A 16,738-nucleotide genomic window follows, 5' to 3' on the forward strand; every position below is an offset into this window, starting at 1 on the left:
TTTCTTGGAGGATTATATCCCAGTCTCAGAAGCTTGGGAATTGTCAACACTTGGAAGGATCGATAATGTCTCTACGACTGACGAGAGCCGTGGGAAGAAGTGGGCATCTCAGGTTCGGGGCACAGTTGATCTTCTTCATGAGATTGGCATTATATGGGGTGATGGCAAGGTTTCTAATGTATTGATTCATCGTGAAACGGACGACGCATGGGTCATCGACTTCGGGGGCGGCTGGACTGAAGGTTGAGTAGATGAAGAACCAAGCGGAACTTGAAGGGAGACGAGATGGCTGTGAAGAGGATATTTGACTACCTGCAAGTTACATCGGCTAACAAATGACTCCGATCAAAGTTGACAAGCCGCTTCCACGGTATCTGGGTTGCACTCAACATGCTCTCAGCTCCCTCAAATCAAACGTCTCCCTCGACACCGCTACGGAAAACCCATGTTTCTCCCTCATCCGAAGCCACTTTGACGTGGAGTGCCATCATTGCCCACCGCCGATACAAACCGTGAAACAGATGCAGTCATGACGACTGACTACAGGCATCTCAGCTGCTGTCTCACCAAGAGCCTCCCTGTCTTGGCGCCCAATTGGAGATAGCTGCAGGTTGACAGGTGTCGTGGTTGGCCGAATCTGAGACACGGGTCATAGCGGGCGGCTGAAGCCGCGGGGCCGAAGATCACCTTCCTGCATGGGACTGATCAGCTCGGAACTATTGAAAGCCACAGTCATTGCTGTCACTCACTAGATTGGGCTGTAATGCATTAATATCCCGGTTGACCGGGCTCCTTGGTAGCTAGGGTCCGAGACATTGGTGAAGATGGGTACCAGATTCAACTCGTCCACGATATCGATTAGAAATCATTCTTGAGTCCCTGTGTACGGTATGGACATTACGCAATTGACCAATTATTCTCGTTTCTTGGCCTCCAATGAACGATGACCTCAATGGCTTCACATGAATGCTCTCTTTGAGGACCCCTTGCTGCGATTCCCGCCGGCCGGTTTGGTTCCGGCCTGCAGGTCTCAGTTTTCGTGAAGACATGCTGCATATCCAACTCCACTACCAAGTCTTGTAGCATTCCACGCCATGTGATGAGACAATATTTTACGTACGAGATGTTGATCATGTTTATCAAGCTTCCAAGGGAGAGCAGTCATACGTCAGTCTAGTGACGGAGACCAAAGGTCAACAGATCAAGAGTATATAATGCTATAGCGCGCAGTCTCATTTCTGGAGCTCGAAAATTCACTTTCAAATTCTTCCAAAATATCAGTATCAAGAACTAATCATCATGCCTAAAGAAAACGACGATATCCGGGACAAGGAGTTCGATGCCGTCCACGCATACTTCATCGGCCCCAAGGGCTCCAACCTTCCAGACTTCCGAGCCAATATCAACACCATTCTCGATGAACTCCTCGCCGCTCGTCAAGCCTACCACCCAGAAGACCAAGTCCACCTTCACCGTTCCCATCTCCCTTGTCCCCCACTAACACTATCAGGCCTTCATCTCCAAAGAATACCGCCGTTCCCCCGTCTTCCTCAAAGCCAGATCCGACCTCCGTCTCGCCACCGAAAAGGTCGCACAGCTTCTTGGCGAACATTCAGCTCCCTTCTGGTCCCCCCGCTATGAAGCGCACATGTGCACTGACCTTACCATGTCGTCGCTCCTCGGGTATTTCATGACCATGCTGTATAACCCCAATAATGTCGCGCTAGAGGCTAGTCCGATGACGACGCTTGTTGAGCTTCGGGTTGGGCAACAGTTGTGTAAGCTTTTCGGGTACAATACTGATGTGCAGAAATCTCCGGTTTCGTGGGGTCATATTACCTGTGATGGGACGATTGCTAATCTTGAGTCTATCTGGGTTGGTACGTATTCTCATCCTGGTCGTTGGTGAAGTGGATGCTAACGAGGGCGTAGCGCGAAACCTCAAGTTTTACCCGCTCAGTCTCTGTCTTGCATTGCGACGTGGAAAGCTTCAGTTCATCGGTGACAGGTTCTACGCCACTCGGTGTTTCCACGCAACCAAGAAGACACTCTTCAAGGATCTCAAAGGATGGGATCTGCTGAACCTCAGCTCCGAGGTCATTCTTGATCTCCCCAATGAGCTGAACAAGCAATTCGGTATCACCAGCAAGTTCCTTGAGAGCGCTCTCAATGAGTTCAACATCCAGACCATTGGGCGCGAGGTACTTGAGAAGGAATTCAAGGTCAAGAACCCGATCAAGTATTTTGTTAGCAAGACGCGTCACTATTCTTGGCCCAAGGGAGTCGGTAAGTTATTTCCCCGCTGTGTTCAAGGAACAGGTGCTGACCACTGCTACCATAGCAATCGCCGGCCTGGGCTCAGGCAACGTGATCGGCGTCGATGTCAACAACGCTGCCCAGATTGACATCAAGGTCCTTGAAAAACATCTCCAAGACTGCGTCGAGACCGAAACAGCCGTCTTTGCAGTCGTAGCCATCATCGGATCTACCGAAGAGGGTGCAGTCGACAGACTCACCGAGATCATCCGCCTTCGTGATAAGTTCCAAGAGGAGCATGGTCTCTCATTCCTCGTCCATGCCGATGCAGCTTGGGGAGGCTACTTTGCAACCATGATCAACCCTGACCGGCGATACAGCGTTGAGGATCAGGCTTCCACTAAGCCTGAGCCTGAGTGGTACCTCGATCCCAAGACTGTTGAGGACATCAAGGCCATGGCTGAGGCGGACTCGATTACTGTCGATCCGCATAAGGCTGGGTATATCCCGTACCCGGCTGGAAGCTTGGTCTACAAAGACGGACGGATGAGGCATCTGGTTACATGGTCCGGCCCGTATCTTTCACAAGGCTCTGCTGAGAACATCGGCGTCTATGGCGTTGAGGGCAGGTAAGTTTTCCATCAGTCACAGTGTAGGACAACGGCTAAGCCTCCTTCAGTAAGCCCGGTGCTTCAGCGATGTCAGCTTGGTTCTCCAACTCAACCATCGGCCTCAATCATAATGGCTATGGCAAGTTACTCGGTGAAGCAACCTTTACCAGCGCCAGAGTAAGCCTCAAGTCCCTTCTCCCAGTTCTATTACTGACATTTCTTAGCTCTCGGCTCACTACGCAACCATGATCAACGACGACTTCATCTGCGTTCCGTTCAACATGCTCGCGGCCGAGAACAACGGCAGTCGAGGATTCCTCTCCAAACCCGTCGAAAAGCAACGCGACAAGATCCGCGATCTCATCATCGGAAAGAAGGACCACGAGATCTTCGCCTCCAAGGATGCCATGAAGATCATCCGCGATCTCGGCTCGGACACCAACATCAACTGCTTCGCACTCAATTGGAAGGACAAAGACGGCAATCTGAACACCGATCTTGAAGAAGCAAACTATCTCATGAAGCGAGTCGTCGATAGACTTTCCATCACTTCCGCCAACACTGATCCTACCGAAATCCCAATCTTCCTCACATCAACCCAGTTTCTCCACGAGGACTATGGTTCTTGCGCTCATAAGTTCATGGAGAGAATGGGCGTCGGGAAGTCAAACCAGAGCCTTTTTGTTATTCGAAACGTGGTCATGAGTCCATTCCCTACTCATCAGAACTTCATTGACAAGTTGATGCGAGAGTTTGAGGAAGTCATCCGCGATGAGGTTGGCAAAGTTCGGAAGAGAAATGATCCTGGTCAGAAGAAGGTTCAGTTTCTTGTGCAGGGAACACCTGGCTCTTCTGAGGTCTTCTTGTCGTTCCAGGCCTCGTTTCATAGTGCAACGAAACGGCAGCAGATTATCCTGTCTGGAACTCTTGATAGTACTTTGCGGGACTTTCATAAGGAGCTTACTGGTGGCAACCAGGATAGTATTGTTATGCTTGAGTCAACTGAGAAGGTCTTCATTGAGGATGTCGTCGAGGTACTCGGTGACTTGGATGTTATCATGTACGAGAAGGGAACCAAGTAAGTACTCAGCCCGGTATTCATCGTCAAATGCTTACTGATATCTCTCAGGAAATACCACCAGAGAGACGGAATCATCACTCTCAACTCAGTAGTCAAGAGTCGCCCTCTGAACTCCATCCACCGCGAAATCGACTACCCCACTGACTTCATGCCCTTTTACCTCTACGGCAACGAGAAAGAAATCCACTGCTCACACATGCTCGTCAAGTCCCCCAACATCTCCCTCGCAGCCAACCACGTCACTTTCAAACCCAGCCTCACCGCCGAGATTAACCACCGCCAATCTGTCGCCGAGCTTCTTGCGGAGGGTATGATCCTCGGTCTCTCCGAAATCCCCGAAGATTCCATGCAACCTTTCCCTGAGAGGAACCAAGATCTACCTGAGGAGTTCTTCTTCCGTCAGGGTCAAAAGTTCAAGGTCAAGATTTGGAAGGATCCGAAGGATGCTGCTGCTCGTGGACCAGGTTTGCTTAAGGACCTTGGAAGGCATTTGTATGAGGGTGTGATGACGCTGGGAGAGAATGTGTTTGTGGATGCTGAGGGGCCGAATGAGGATAAGTTGAAAGACAGAAAAGTTGAGTCTGATTCGTGGCAGAGAAAGTTGGATGAGGTTGGGAGATTGTTGGATGGTACTCATGTCAACTGTCAATAGAGCTTTACTAGGAAATGCTCAGACCAGTTTTAGCAATGTAGTTTTGGTTCCACTCAATCTATCTAGAGCAACGCATTTAGTTCTCTGACTCCCGATTCGGCCCCGGGTCTGATCTGGTTAGCATATCCTTCATAGCCACTATAAATGCTTCCGCCTTGGCCATTAAACTCATATGGCTCTCCCCCTTCATGACTTTAAGCTCTGCACCAGGCATGAGCTTGATAGCCTTCTCAGACACTGCAATCGGAACATTGACATCCAGATCTCCATGCCACATTATCATCCTTCCCTTCTCAACCTTGACATCCTCCAGCTTAAACCCCCAATCACTTCCAAACAATCGTGCTTCCCATGCAGTTGCATAGCCGCCTTGTTTCATAGCCTCTCTCGTAGCTCGCCTTAGAGACTGTCTAAAGTCTGGATTCGTCTCCCAAACTTCTTTGTCGCTTGCTGATCTGGCACTTATGTCTTTATCCATCATCTCCTCCAACTTCTCAGGGTGTTTGGTGTCTCGCGCTGTGCTTCCCAATACTCTATCGGTGATCCAGCCTACGATTCCTGTAGCGTGAGGTGCTACGCTGAACATAATTCGTGTCATTGTAGGCATCCCTTGTGTTGAGAAAGACATTGGCATGACGCCAGCGACGGTGCCAATGCCTACCAGACGATCTGGCGGAAGGTCTTTGAGACAAGCGATAGCATAGGGTCCACCGCCAGAGACGCCCAACACGGCGAATCTCTTGATACTTAGAATATTCGCTAGCTCAAGAATATCTCTTGGATAGTCGAGTATTTTCCTGTTCTTCTGGAATGTCGAGTTGCCATACCCTGGTCGCGTCGGCGCAACGACGCGTAGGCCATATTGGGTCGCCGTGGTATTCATCACGAATCCCTCGTGATGAGACCCCGGAAAGCCGTGGAGATAGAAGAAAGTGGGTGCATCGTCATCCTGTGCTCCATAAACAGCATATGAAACCTTTCTCCCGTCGGCTAAAGTGGCGATCTTGTCTTGGTGGTCATCCATGCCGCGTATTTGGGCTTAGAGCAAAGGTCTCTAAAATTTTGGTCTGGGCACAAATTGTTTTACGGATGGTTTGGAACGGGCTGTCGGGTAGACTTTTCGATAATCAGATCGGTCTAGGCTGATCCTTCGATGGATCTTGGATTTGAGTTTGGTAATTGAACTACCGACAGTTGACAAAAATAGAAGACAGAGAGAGTCGCGAAGGTTGCATCGAGATCACGTGTTGAGCGAAACAGAGTTGCACAATGACACCAACCAACAAGCGAAACAACCAAATTGAGTTTGACTAATCCAACGTCGTCTACTCTCAAACAACGATTTGTATACGAAAATCATTATGAAAGTCACTTAAAATCTTGAAGGGCTTCTCTTCCTGATAATTGTCTTGATCAGCTGGAACCCCTCTGTCAATTTCTAACACGTTCAAATATTATCCTTGAAATGACTGCTCGAATGGGCTCGGTTCCATAACCAAACAATCGGTTTCTTTCAAAATAACTGCCTAACCTAAGCTTCACCAGATGGGATATGAAGCTGTCAAATTATTTCCCCCTTTCGGGCCGTTTCGAAGCTATTCTTAACTTCTTCCTACCTAGTGCTGGCTGGCGTACAGGGTAGCCTGGCCCGACAAGCCGACAGAGATGCCACGAGGAGATGAGGAGCTGAAGGATATTGATTGACGTGTGCCATGTTCCTTGCAAGTTGTAACCGATTGGACTCTCGCATCTCAGCTGATGCCGATGCTGTTCGAACAAGGCAGATGCTGGTGATGAGCCGCATTCCCCCACGCACGCTGACAGGATGGCTCGAGCGTCGTTCATGCTCGTTCCGACTCGTTCATCCCGTATTTGCAGGATCCCGCTGCAGGAACCGAATAGCTTATCTACGAGCTTAAATTACTCACATATCAACTATTCTTTCATCTCAGTGTAACAGGCTTACGTAGAACAGAAGTAATGTCAATTCAGACCAAGAACTCATCACCAAAATCTCACCTCGAAATGACACGACAGCTTTTACCCTCAACCGACCTTCTTCGTCTCTCTAGGTTCAACCATCTGCGCCCAGACTCTTAGTTGAAACCCAGCTTCTTACCGAGAATATGGATTACGGCCCGACAACTCTCTGAGCGGAATGATACCCTCTCTGCGTCTCCATCTCGGCTATTTATCCAGTGGAGAAGTTCAACTTCCAAGCCCAAAACCATTCACATGACTCTCCATCTCAACGGCTCAGGACTTCCCTTCCCGACGGACCGTAGCTAAAAGTCGTCCGTTAGAATATTCGCTTCCGAAATGGTAGGTGGGAAAATCTGGAGATATCTCCACACTCTTCCCCATTCAACAAGTTGACAAGGGTCCTGAAACCTATGAAAATTTAATCAATCACAGCGTGATATATCGTCGCGGTATTTCGGCCCGCCCTCCTCGGTCGGTCGCACTAATTGATAAACATGGGTCAAGCCCGCGAAACTATTTGAAACTCGGTACTTGTGTCGTTATTGGTTGGTCTTGGCATTTCTAATTAGGAAAACGGAGGGAGCGGAGATATAGGGATCTTGATTGGCTGGCGACCTATAACGCTGGAGTCGTGACATGAGTTTTCGGAGCAGTATGGCTGAGCTTCCGTGAGGACCTTCATGGCATTGAACTTTTCGGGGTGAGGCCGAAAGTGGACGACCCCTATCCGTAGAGTGAAAGAGAGACGAAGAATAGATATAAACCGAGTTCCGGCGGCTCTTGACGATGTTTCTCATGCTCTTCATCTCGTCATTCTTTGGAACACTCAAGCCTGGTCTCTAGAACTCATTCACTATGAAGTCTCTCTCTCTCATCCTCTCAGCCCTGGCTGTCCAGGTCGCTGTTGCTCAAACTCCAGACAAGGGCAAGGAGCAACACCCCAAGCTCGAGACCTACCGCTGCACCAAGGCCGCCGGCTGCAAGAAGCAAACCAACTACATCGTCGCTGACGCTGGTATGCACAACATCCACCAGAAGAACGGCGCTGGCTGCGGTGACTGGGGCCAAAAGCCCAACGCCACAGCCTGTCCCGATGAAGCATCATGTGCCAAGAACTGTATCCTCAGTGGTATGGACTCGAATGCTTACAAGAACGCTGGCATTACTACTTCTGGCAACAAGCTTCGTCTCCAGCAGCTTATCAACAACCAGCTTGTTTCTCCTCGAGTTTATCTGCTTGAGGAGAACAAGAAGAAGTATGAGATGCTTCACCTTACTGGCACTGAGTTCTCTTTCGACGTTGAGATGGAGAAGCTTCCTTGTGGTATGAATGGTGCTCTATACCTTTCTGAGATGCCTCAGGATGGTGGTAAGAGCACGAGCAAGAACAGCAAGGCTGGTGCTTACTATGGTGCTGGATACTGTGATGCTCAGTGCTATGTCACTCCCTTCATCAACGGAGTTGTAAGTTGATCTGTTCACACAAATAATAGCTTACTGACCTTCTCAGGGCAACATCAAGGGACAGGGTGTCTGCTGTAATGAGCTCGACATCTGGGAGGCCAACTCTCGCGCAACTCACATCGCTCCTCATCCCTGCAACAAGCCCGGACTCTACGGCTGCACAGGCGATGAGTGCAGCAGCTCCGGCATCTGCGACAAGGCCGGCTGCGGCTGGAACCACAACCGCATCAACGTGACCGACTTCTACGGCCGCGGCAAGAAGTACAAGGTCGACAGCACCCGCAAGTTCACCGTCACCTCCCAGTTCGTCGCCAACAAGCAGGGCGACCTCATCGAGCTGCACCGCCACTACATCCAGGACAACAAGGTCATCGAGTCTGCCGTGGTCAACATCTCCGGCGTCCCCAAGATCAACTTCATGAACGACAAGTACTGCGCTGCCACCGGTGCCACCGAGTACATGCGTCTCGGCGGCACCAAGCAGATGGGCGATGCCATGTCCCGCGGAATGGTCCTCGCCATGAGCATCTGGTGGAGCGAGGGTGACTTCATGGCCTGGTTGGATCAGGGCGTTGCTGGCCCCTGTGACGCGACTGAGGGCGATCCCAAGAACATCGTCAAGGTGCAGCCCAACCCTGAAGTGACATTCAGCAACATCCGAATTGGAGAGATTGGATCTACTTCATCGGTCAAGGCTCCTGCTTATCCTGGCCCTCACCGCTTGTAAGAAGATTAAACAACACCGATGTTCAATATGGATCCTGAGTGTCCACTTGCTGGGAAGCTATTGGAGCACATATGCAAAACAGCTGTCCACTAGCATGACACGTATGTCGGGGCGAAAAAAACTCCTTCTAGGATAGGAGAACATATTGGGTATTGATAACTGTATATAAATGATAGTTTTTTCAGAGTATATTATTTTGAACATATTTTATTTCATGAACATCGCCAACACCAGAGATCTTGATATTCGTACCCGATATTAACCGTCCCGAGTGGCTTGCATTAGTGGAACTCTTCAGTATCATCCATGTACGTCATCTTCACGTGTGGCTGAGATCTCGCTGATCAAGAGCTAATCCAAGTCTTGGAAAAAACGTCATGGGTCTTCTTGCTTCCAACAATCATCATCAACTTCATCTCAGCCACTTGGAGCATCGTGTTCCAATGCCGCGCTCACTATCAGCCGTCTCGTCCCTCGAGATCCGAGATCTGAACAGAGATCAGATCCGCTTTTATCATCCCGGCTATCTCAAACCGTTGAACCTTCTTTTTTGCCTCCCACGGGTGGACTACAATACCACAGAGGGGGCCTTTGGCGTGCATTATATGACGGCTCTTACGGCGTGTCAGATTGTCGCGAATAATGCTTTTGAGAAGGGTTATTTAGCGAGAGATGAGAGAGGAAAGGACAGAGTATCTGACGATGAAACGATACTGCTGCAACGAGACTACTGGTTCTTCGTCGAGGGCGATGGTAAAGACCAAATTTCACTCAAGACCTGCGAACACTCACTGACACTTCTTAGATCGATATGCGATTGTTCCAAGCTTCAGAGACTGGCAATTTCCTCATGACAGACTACCTGAATGGTGGAGTGTCCCGACCTCTAGAACATCACTTTATGCAAAGCGATGTGCCGTCACAAACACTAGCTATGCTTTCACATGGGCACATCTGATCCCCAGAGAAGAACAGAGTTGGTTCAGCAAAAATGGCATGGGTCTTTATGGTGGTGGATCACATACTATCGATGACCCGCACAATATTTTACCGCTCAAGGCCGATCTCTACGTTTGCTTCGACCAAAGCGTGTTTGCTCTTATTCCAAAGCAAAGCGGTCAAGCAAATGGAGTCGAAGCAAATAGCCAATATGTTCTTCACGTTCTCGATGGTAGAGAAGCAGAGTTCACTGCACTATATCAGAACCGTCCTGTCGAGACTCTTGTCGAGGGTAGCCGAGAATATCTCTTTGCAAGATTTGCTTGGTCCATCTTTTCATTCCTCAAGCCTTTTCTCACATCCGGCGTGGGACGAAGAGTCGTCAGATTCCGCCTCAGAGCTTCCGATGATGACGCCGAGGAGGAACACTTGATCTCTGAGATGCAGAATGTCTTCCTCGATTCTCGAAAGCTTGAGTCGCTATATGGAGGTGGAAACCGACGGAAGATGGTGTCATTGGAGGATTCATATGTGGATGTTGAAGATGAATGGGATGACGAGCACCCGGGACGGACTGAGATGGAAGGGTAGTGTGACCTTTTATGAATTATGTATTTGGTCAGCGTGAGGCGATTGCTAATGATTTGTTCTGATTTAGGAGAAGAAGGCGGTAGTCTTTGAGGACGGTAATTTTTTAAATTGGCTTTAATGAATTTGATGATTTATGATTTTGGAGCTGCAACTGTGATGTTGCCTTGTTTAATCTGAATCTTGGACGAACTTTTTAAATCCAATCCTCAATTGCTGATGTTTTCCTCCAAGGTAATGGTGGCACTCAGAAGCTTCTACTGGACCTCGTTACGAGTCATACATCAACAAAGACTCAAAGGGATGATGAGGATGAACAGGACCTTGACATTGACGATATCATTCCCGATAAAAGGAAAGGGCTAGTAATTATCCTCTACGGTAAGTCTGATCCGCCATCTGAAAAGGTGAATCTTAAGTTCTTAACATCAGCCAGGTCCCCCAGGAGTTGGAAAGACATCAACGGCTGAAACCGTCGCCATGGTCACTGGCAAAGCATTGTTTTCAGTAAGCGTATCTGATGTAGGCACTCAAGCAAAGCATTTTGAGTCCAACCTCGGAAGGATCTTTGCTCTGGCGACCAAATGGCAGGCAATTCTTCTCCCATATGTATGTCACTATCACGCAACCCGAAGCCTTGCTATTATTTTCAGCTAATGCAGACTTAGCGACGAGGGAGATATATTCCTGGAGAGCCGTGGGCGAGGCAACAAGGTTCTGTCTACAGACAAGAATGCTCTAGTATCAGGTATGTGGTTCTTGGTAGAGTGCCCCAAAAGCGTCACTGACTATGTTCATGATACCAGTTATTCTGCGTGTCCTCGAATATTACCAAGGAATCTTGCTCTTGACCACAAACCAAATCGCCGACTTTGACGTCGCGATCCCTTCGCGTATCCATCTCAAAATTAGATACGAAAGTTTGAAAACATCACAGATGGAAGCTATCTTCGATAGCTTTCTCAAGGATCTGGATGAAAGAAACCTCATCGAGGACTATGCCGACATCAAGGATTGGCTCGACGATAGTTTGTATAAGGAAAAGCTTGATGGTCGCCAGATTCGCAACATGGTTACTACGGCTCTAGGTCTCGCACGTGCAGAGTCTCGTTCTGGTGGAGGGCAAAAGCTGAACAAGAGGTATCTGAAAAGAGCTTTTGGGAACATCAGTGATTTCAAGAGGGGACTTCAATGCGCAGATGCAGCGGTACATCGATGGGCAGGAGAAGAAGATCAAGTAATACAGATGGCTGCTAGGTATCATTTTGTCATTCGAGTCCTTTCAGCAGCAACTCACGTGAGAAGCTTGCGGAGTTTCAATCAATATTTTAACTAGGTTAGCTTTTTGCTTGTTAAGTATCAAGATCCGGTACGACGAGCTCTTCGTATCAATGAATATCAGGAGATGATCGTGTTCTAGGTCTAGCATCAATTTTTCTGTGTCTTCCCTCTAAGTTCTCTCCGCTGATTCAAGCTCTCCTCTCAGCCCCCGTTATCTTCAGTACATCTTGTTCTCATTGTTGTCTCCACGACCAAGTCCGAGGTGTAGACCACCACTCATTGCGTGAGACAATATCTCATCATCACCAGTTTCGTTGCCGTTTTCTAAATCCCCATATTCAGTGAAGAATCCCTGGCCGGTTATTATGACCTCTTGTATGAGATGTTCCCATGAAACTTGCTTGCCTGGTTTAGGGTCATTCAACCATGGCCATCTGTCGACGAGAAGGTCCAGGATCTCGACTAATACGCAGAATGGCTGCGCAGTTTGATCAGCTCAATCACCATAAATAGTGACACTGAGACCAGATACTCAGTCTTTTAAGTAGCTACTTACTTCGGTATGAAGTGGTTTATCGGTTTCAATTGGTTGCGGGAAGTCATATTCACTGATGGTCAGTAGCTCAGGAACGGGTACGGGAGTTATCGCTTGTGCTTCATCCCGGAACTGGCCATTTTGAAGTAACTCGTAGACATTTCGGTAGATGAAGTCCGATAGATCATTCACTCCATCATTCAATGCCGTGATAAAGACTTCGACATCTTCCTGCACTTGAGTATGTGGATAGTGGGCATTGATCTGCATTCTGATGTCAAATATCGGTTTGACTACAACAGAGAGCATTTGGCGCAGTTTGACGCCGCAACGATAGCAATCTCCTAGGTTTATTGTGTTGTCACTTTTGAGGCCGTGAGTGTTCAGCCACTCAATCTTCTTGTCCATGCGATAGGTTGACCATTCTGTCGGTGGATCTGCGACAGGAAACGTTGGTTTTGGTTTTGGTCCTCGGGACGGGATCGTCGTTTGCGTGGGAATAGTAGGGTGAGCGGCACTGTTTGGCTCAGTGGGAACCTGCTCGGCCATTGTTTCTGGCGATTGAGGGCAGCAATAGAGAAATAAGAAGGGAGTGGTTGACAAGTGATGAGGTTTATGGAGTAGGTTTTGCTCGAGACAGTCTATAGCTGAGGTAGATAATGAGGGGGCGGTATTCACCTTAAGTAAGGGCACAAGTGAGTTTGACTCAGCTTAACTTCTGGACCTTCTTTCAATCGTAGATTTCCACCGATTGCTGATGTCGGTGAACCGTCTGTTCACTCTTTGCCTATCATCACGAGCGGGGTAGGACTGTTCTGTCTCAGAATCCCCGCTTCACTGAACCATTCATGCACTGTGGCTTTTCGAGCTGAGCTCATTGCAAAGCGATCTTGATGACCACTGCAGCCCTGATTTGCTATTGACTTGATGTGGCGCATATCCCCGGTGAGGTTCGGAGCTTCTCGTCCTAGCCTATCAATATCACTTGTTATGTCTCACAAATAATATGCAAGAGCAATTTCTACCATCGGTCTCATCCTACAATAACTAATAACGTTAAAGTAGCATGATAATCGACTGGAAGCACAAGTTGCTGATACGCGAAAAAGGACTTATCCAATTGGTAGAGATATATGATCCCCCCCAGTCTTTAGAGTTTCGCTTGACAGCTATTACCGGGCTTCTACGGAGTAGTTGGACGACCTGCATATTCTGTACCGAGCTGCCTCATTAGATCAATTGTGCAAGGAATATTTCTTCGCCTCGGCGTTAAAAGTGGTGACGCGTTCCCGTATCGACGCGGGGAATCCTCCGATAGGCTTTATTTGCATAAACCGTTGTACTGAGTGCATAAATTGCTCAATCAAGGGTCTTCAAGAGGGGCCTCAGGAATATATGATCCACAGACCCCTCATTCATCATTGGCACAAAAACTTCGACGCCTCTCTCTTCGTTCGTTTGAGCATATTGCAGCAGCGAAACTACTTACTATGGCTGATAACTCTCCGCAAGACCCTGCCGCGACGGCTGCCACTCAGCCAGAGGGCCACTTGGAAGTCGATGTGAGTTATTGATCCTTCACTACGACCTCCATTCCATTTTGCATGCTAATCGGTTTCTCAGGATAACTTGGATGCCAACGATTCGCTTTATCATTCGACGTTAGTCACCTGCTCTTGATTATTTGTTTCTGGCTTAATAACGCTGGTCGTAGAATCGGACGTTCGAGTTTTTTATCGTCCGTGAATGCAAGTATATACAATTACAGGTGAGATATACACATAAGAATGATTGTTAGCGATGACTGACTGGCGTCTCACAGATACGAAGTGAGTTACATTAAATTGACCTCGATGCATATTAACATCAGATAGAATGGACGTCGATATCATGCATTCCGAGAAGGCACTTATCCCGTGGTATGTATCAGAGCACCACTTGTTGACACCTTTACTCAGTCATATCTTAGCCCAACGACGAAGATGAACAAGATCGTATGGACCTCGTTCATCACGTATACAGTATCCTTCTCGACGGAAAGCTCCACCTTGCCCCAATTGACGACAAACTTCAACGCGTACTCGATCTCGGCACAGGGACTGGCATCTGGGCGATAGATTTCGCAGAGTGAGTGGAAACGAGAACAAGAGCCGCAGGGTATTAGCCCTCTGACCTACTTGGCGATAGTGAGCATCCCTCGGCAGAGGTTATAGGAAACGATCTCAGTCCCATCCAACCAGAATGGTAAGAAGCAAAAGGCCATGCTGCGTATTATTATGCTAAAAGCTTAGGAACCCACCAAACTGCACCTTTGAAGTAGATGACTACGAGGACGAGTGGCTCTACCGCACACCATTCGACTTTATCCATGCCCGCGAGTTGGAAGCATGTGTAGGCGACGAGGATCTCATGCTACAGCGAGCTTTCCAACATATACGCTCAAACGGCTATGTCGAGTTACAGGGCGTAAACGCACGCTTTGAGTCTGATGATGGAACACTCGATAAGGCACCTCATGCCAAATCGTGGATGAAGCACCTCATCGAGGCTTGTGCCAAGTTTGGCAAGCCTGTTGACTGCGCGGATAAATGGAAGGATAGGTTGATTAAAGCAGGGTTTGTGGATGTTCAGCAAGAAGTCCGAAAGGTATGTAACGTCTCAGCTGTGTTTTGTCCTGTTTTACTGATTATTGAATATAGTTGCCTATCGGACCTTGGCCGAAGAACCCGAGGCTTAAGGAACTGGGCAGGTATCAGGCTATCCAAGAGTCAAAGGTCATCGACTCCTATACGCCCAAACTGTTTGAGTACGCGCTTGGTTGGAGTACAGACGAGATTCAGGTGTTGATGGCAAAGGTTAAGAATGAGCTACGGGACCCGGCTATTCACTTGTATCTCCCTGTTTATTTTGTTTGGGGTAGGAAACCTTAGCTGAGACAACCGCAGGAAACGTTGCGAGCTATAGCTAAGCGAGAGAAAATGGGATGTTCCGTATCATGTTGTAAAGTCATGACCTAAGGGCTTCCACATATACAAATTGCGAGCACCTATTTACGATTTATTTTGTTTCCCAGCTCTCTGAGGAATAGTGCAATTATGAGACTTGTCCTAGTTTCCGCTTTGCCCGATCTTAACCTTCTCGCCCAACACACGCATCATCAGGCTTCAGGTTGTCTTGTAGTTGCTCCAGTTTGTACGAGCTTGTGAGCAGTATGGACAATAGTACGTCGTCCCTACTGAGAACTCTCCCCCAAATTTCTTTTGGCATGACGGACATTTGTACAAATTCATAGATCCCAGCGGTCTGCCACAAGAAACGGGATAAGATCCGCTGTAAAATGCGGCGTCGTTCTCATGAGTTCAGAAAACCCATCTTTATCCAACAACTTTTCAATGTTCTTGCTAGCAGCCACCACTGCAATATCACGAAGTCCTGGGAGAGCCGATTCGTAGACAATAGCAACAGCCGTTGGAAAGTCATCCATACTCCATCCAGTGGCCACAGCGATTTCGAATTTCTTCTTTGACTCTGCCATAAGGGCAGGAATGTCGTACTTGTCGGCAATCTGCCACATCTGGGCATCAAACACCATAGAGGAAGTAACGTATGTGTTGGTGTACTCGAACGAATAAACGAATCGTAGCATTGCCTCAACGATACTTGGGTCGAAATCTTTGATGTCGATCCTTCTCTCGGAACTCTCCTATAAACTATAAGCGGATGATCTTTCATCGACCGAAGGAGCATGATGTACCTTCCAGTCGCCATTCAGCGCCTTGGCGAAGCACTTTGAATGGGCAGACAAGATGACCCGGTGAGCCTTGAACTCTTGGCCGTCGCAAGTAACGATAACGTCCGAGAGCGCATCACTGTTGTGGTATCTAAGCACAGGTCTGTCAGAATAAACGGACGAGGTATCAGGAGGTGGTCTTACTCTTTGAGAGATTCGAGGAAGCCTTCTACTCCCTGGGGCGCCATCGTAAGGCGAGGCAGAGTGCTTGCGGATATGTTAGATGGAGATACAGTCTTTTCAACTTCGACACTGGTGAGCTTCTTCTTTTTCATGTCCCAAGAACTTAGCAAGCGATACGGACGTTCAGAAGGAGAAGATATGTCGCTATGTAGGAAATACGAACAGAAGTCTGAGGCGTATTCCTTGCTGCCTTTATGTAGCTACCCGATCTACGGAGTGGTTGGCCTCCCGCATAATTTGTGGCCGGCCTCCTACAGAGGGCACGCTCATGACTTCTCTTCAATAGGCCCGTCAGCCATAGAAATCCCCGAATGTGTCTTACCTTGGTCAAACACAATCTTCACCGCTCTATGCGTCGGCTTGATAGACCAAGGAGCCTTTTGGAAGATTCATGCTTTGTGCGTACACCGGACAATGCAATTCGTATGCCGCTAGTCTTGATTCCTCGCACCGTTTCCAAGACTTTCGTTTAGTTTTACCGTAGCTACAGGAACCTTATCCTTATACAGAGTCCTATCGCCTATCATGAGCGTAAGCCAGTATCCTCTCCGAGTCTTTTACTGGAATAGGCCGGTGCGGAGCGTGCAGCGACCCGTTGTCCCGTTGATATCCTGTTTCTTGTTTCTAACATCCTCAAACCAGGCAGCA

The 16,738-nt window shown here is 48.3% G+C and overlaps 7 protein-coding genes across 7 annotated transcripts; 4 read left to right on the top strand and 3 right to left on the bottom strand.

Moving 5' to 3' along the window:
- Positions 1-1,299: 1,299 nt before the first annotated feature.
- On the top strand, positions 1,300-4,600 carry J7337_008127 (uncharacterized protein; the record flags this gene model as incomplete). The annotated part of the gene is made up of 7 exons (XM_044825751.1): positions 1,300-1,461; positions 1,511-1,778; positions 1,933-2,286; positions 2,342-2,885; positions 2,936-3,044; positions 3,092-3,945; positions 3,997-4,600. The coding sequence occupies 7 exons, from the start codon at positions 1,300-1,302 to the stop codon at positions 4,598-4,600; spliced, it is 2,895 nt and encodes a 964-aa protein (XP_044678668.1).
- A 76-nt stretch (positions 4,601-4,676) lies between these two features.
- J7337_008128 (uncharacterized protein) lies at positions 4,677-5,624 on the bottom strand (the record flags this gene model as incomplete). Its single annotated transcript, XM_044825752.1, has 1 exon — positions 4,677-5,624. One exon carries the CDS (start codon positions 5,622-5,624, stop codon positions 4,677-4,679), a length of 948 nt encoding a protein of 315 aa, XP_044678669.1.
- Positions 5,625-7,438: 1,814 nt separating this feature from the next.
- Positions 7,439-8,774, top strand: J7337_008129 (uncharacterized protein; the record flags this gene model as incomplete). The annotated part of the gene is made up of 2 exons (XM_044825753.1): positions 7,439-8,047; positions 8,094-8,774. The coding sequence occupies 2 exons, from the start codon at positions 7,439-7,441 to the stop codon at positions 8,772-8,774; spliced, it is 1,290 nt and encodes a 429-aa protein (XP_044678670.1).
- A 443-nt stretch (positions 8,775-9,217) lies between these two features.
- On the top strand, positions 9,218-11,542 carry J7337_008130 (uncharacterized protein; the record flags this gene model as incomplete). Its single annotated transcript, XM_044825754.1, has 5 exons — positions 9,218-9,527; positions 9,580-10,300; positions 10,970-11,049; positions 11,108-11,441; positions 11,482-11,542. 5 exons carry the CDS (start codon positions 9,218-9,220, stop codon positions 11,540-11,542), a joined length of 1,506 nt encoding a protein of 501 aa, XP_044678671.1.
- A 257-nt stretch (positions 11,543-11,799) lies between these two features.
- Positions 11,800-12,666, bottom strand: J7337_008131 (uncharacterized protein; the record flags this gene model as incomplete). Its single annotated transcript, XM_044825755.1, has 2 exons — positions 11,800-12,060; positions 12,139-12,666. 2 exons carry the CDS (start codon positions 12,664-12,666, stop codon positions 11,800-11,802), a joined length of 789 nt encoding a protein of 262 aa, XP_044678672.1.
- Positions 12,667-13,607: 941 nt separating this feature from the next.
- Positions 13,608-15,047, top strand: J7337_008132 (uncharacterized protein; the record flags this gene model as incomplete). Its single annotated transcript, XM_044825756.1, has 7 exons — positions 13,608-13,679; positions 13,741-13,778; positions 13,940-13,946; positions 13,992-14,036; positions 14,087-14,244; positions 14,409-14,763; positions 14,817-15,047. 7 exons carry the CDS (start codon positions 13,608-13,610, stop codon positions 15,045-15,047), a joined length of 906 nt encoding a protein of 301 aa, XP_044678673.1.
- A 356-nt stretch (positions 15,048-15,403) lies between these two features.
- J7337_008133 (uncharacterized protein) lies at positions 15,404-16,095 on the bottom strand (the record flags this gene model as incomplete). Its single annotated transcript, XM_044825757.1, has 3 exons — positions 15,404-15,820; positions 15,872-16,010; positions 16,052-16,095. 3 exons carry the CDS (start codon positions 16,093-16,095, stop codon positions 15,404-15,406), a joined length of 600 nt encoding a protein of 199 aa, XP_044678674.1.
- Between the last annotated feature and the right edge of the window lie 643 nt (positions 16,096-16,738).

The sequence above is a fragment of the Fusarium musae genome, chromosome 6 (assembly GCF_019915245.1).
Source record: "Fusarium musae strain F31 chromosome 6, whole genome shotgun sequence".
In the NCBI taxonomy this organism is placed as follows: Eukaryota; Fungi; Ascomycota; class Sordariomycetes; order Hypocreales; family Nectriaceae; genus Fusarium; species Fusarium musae.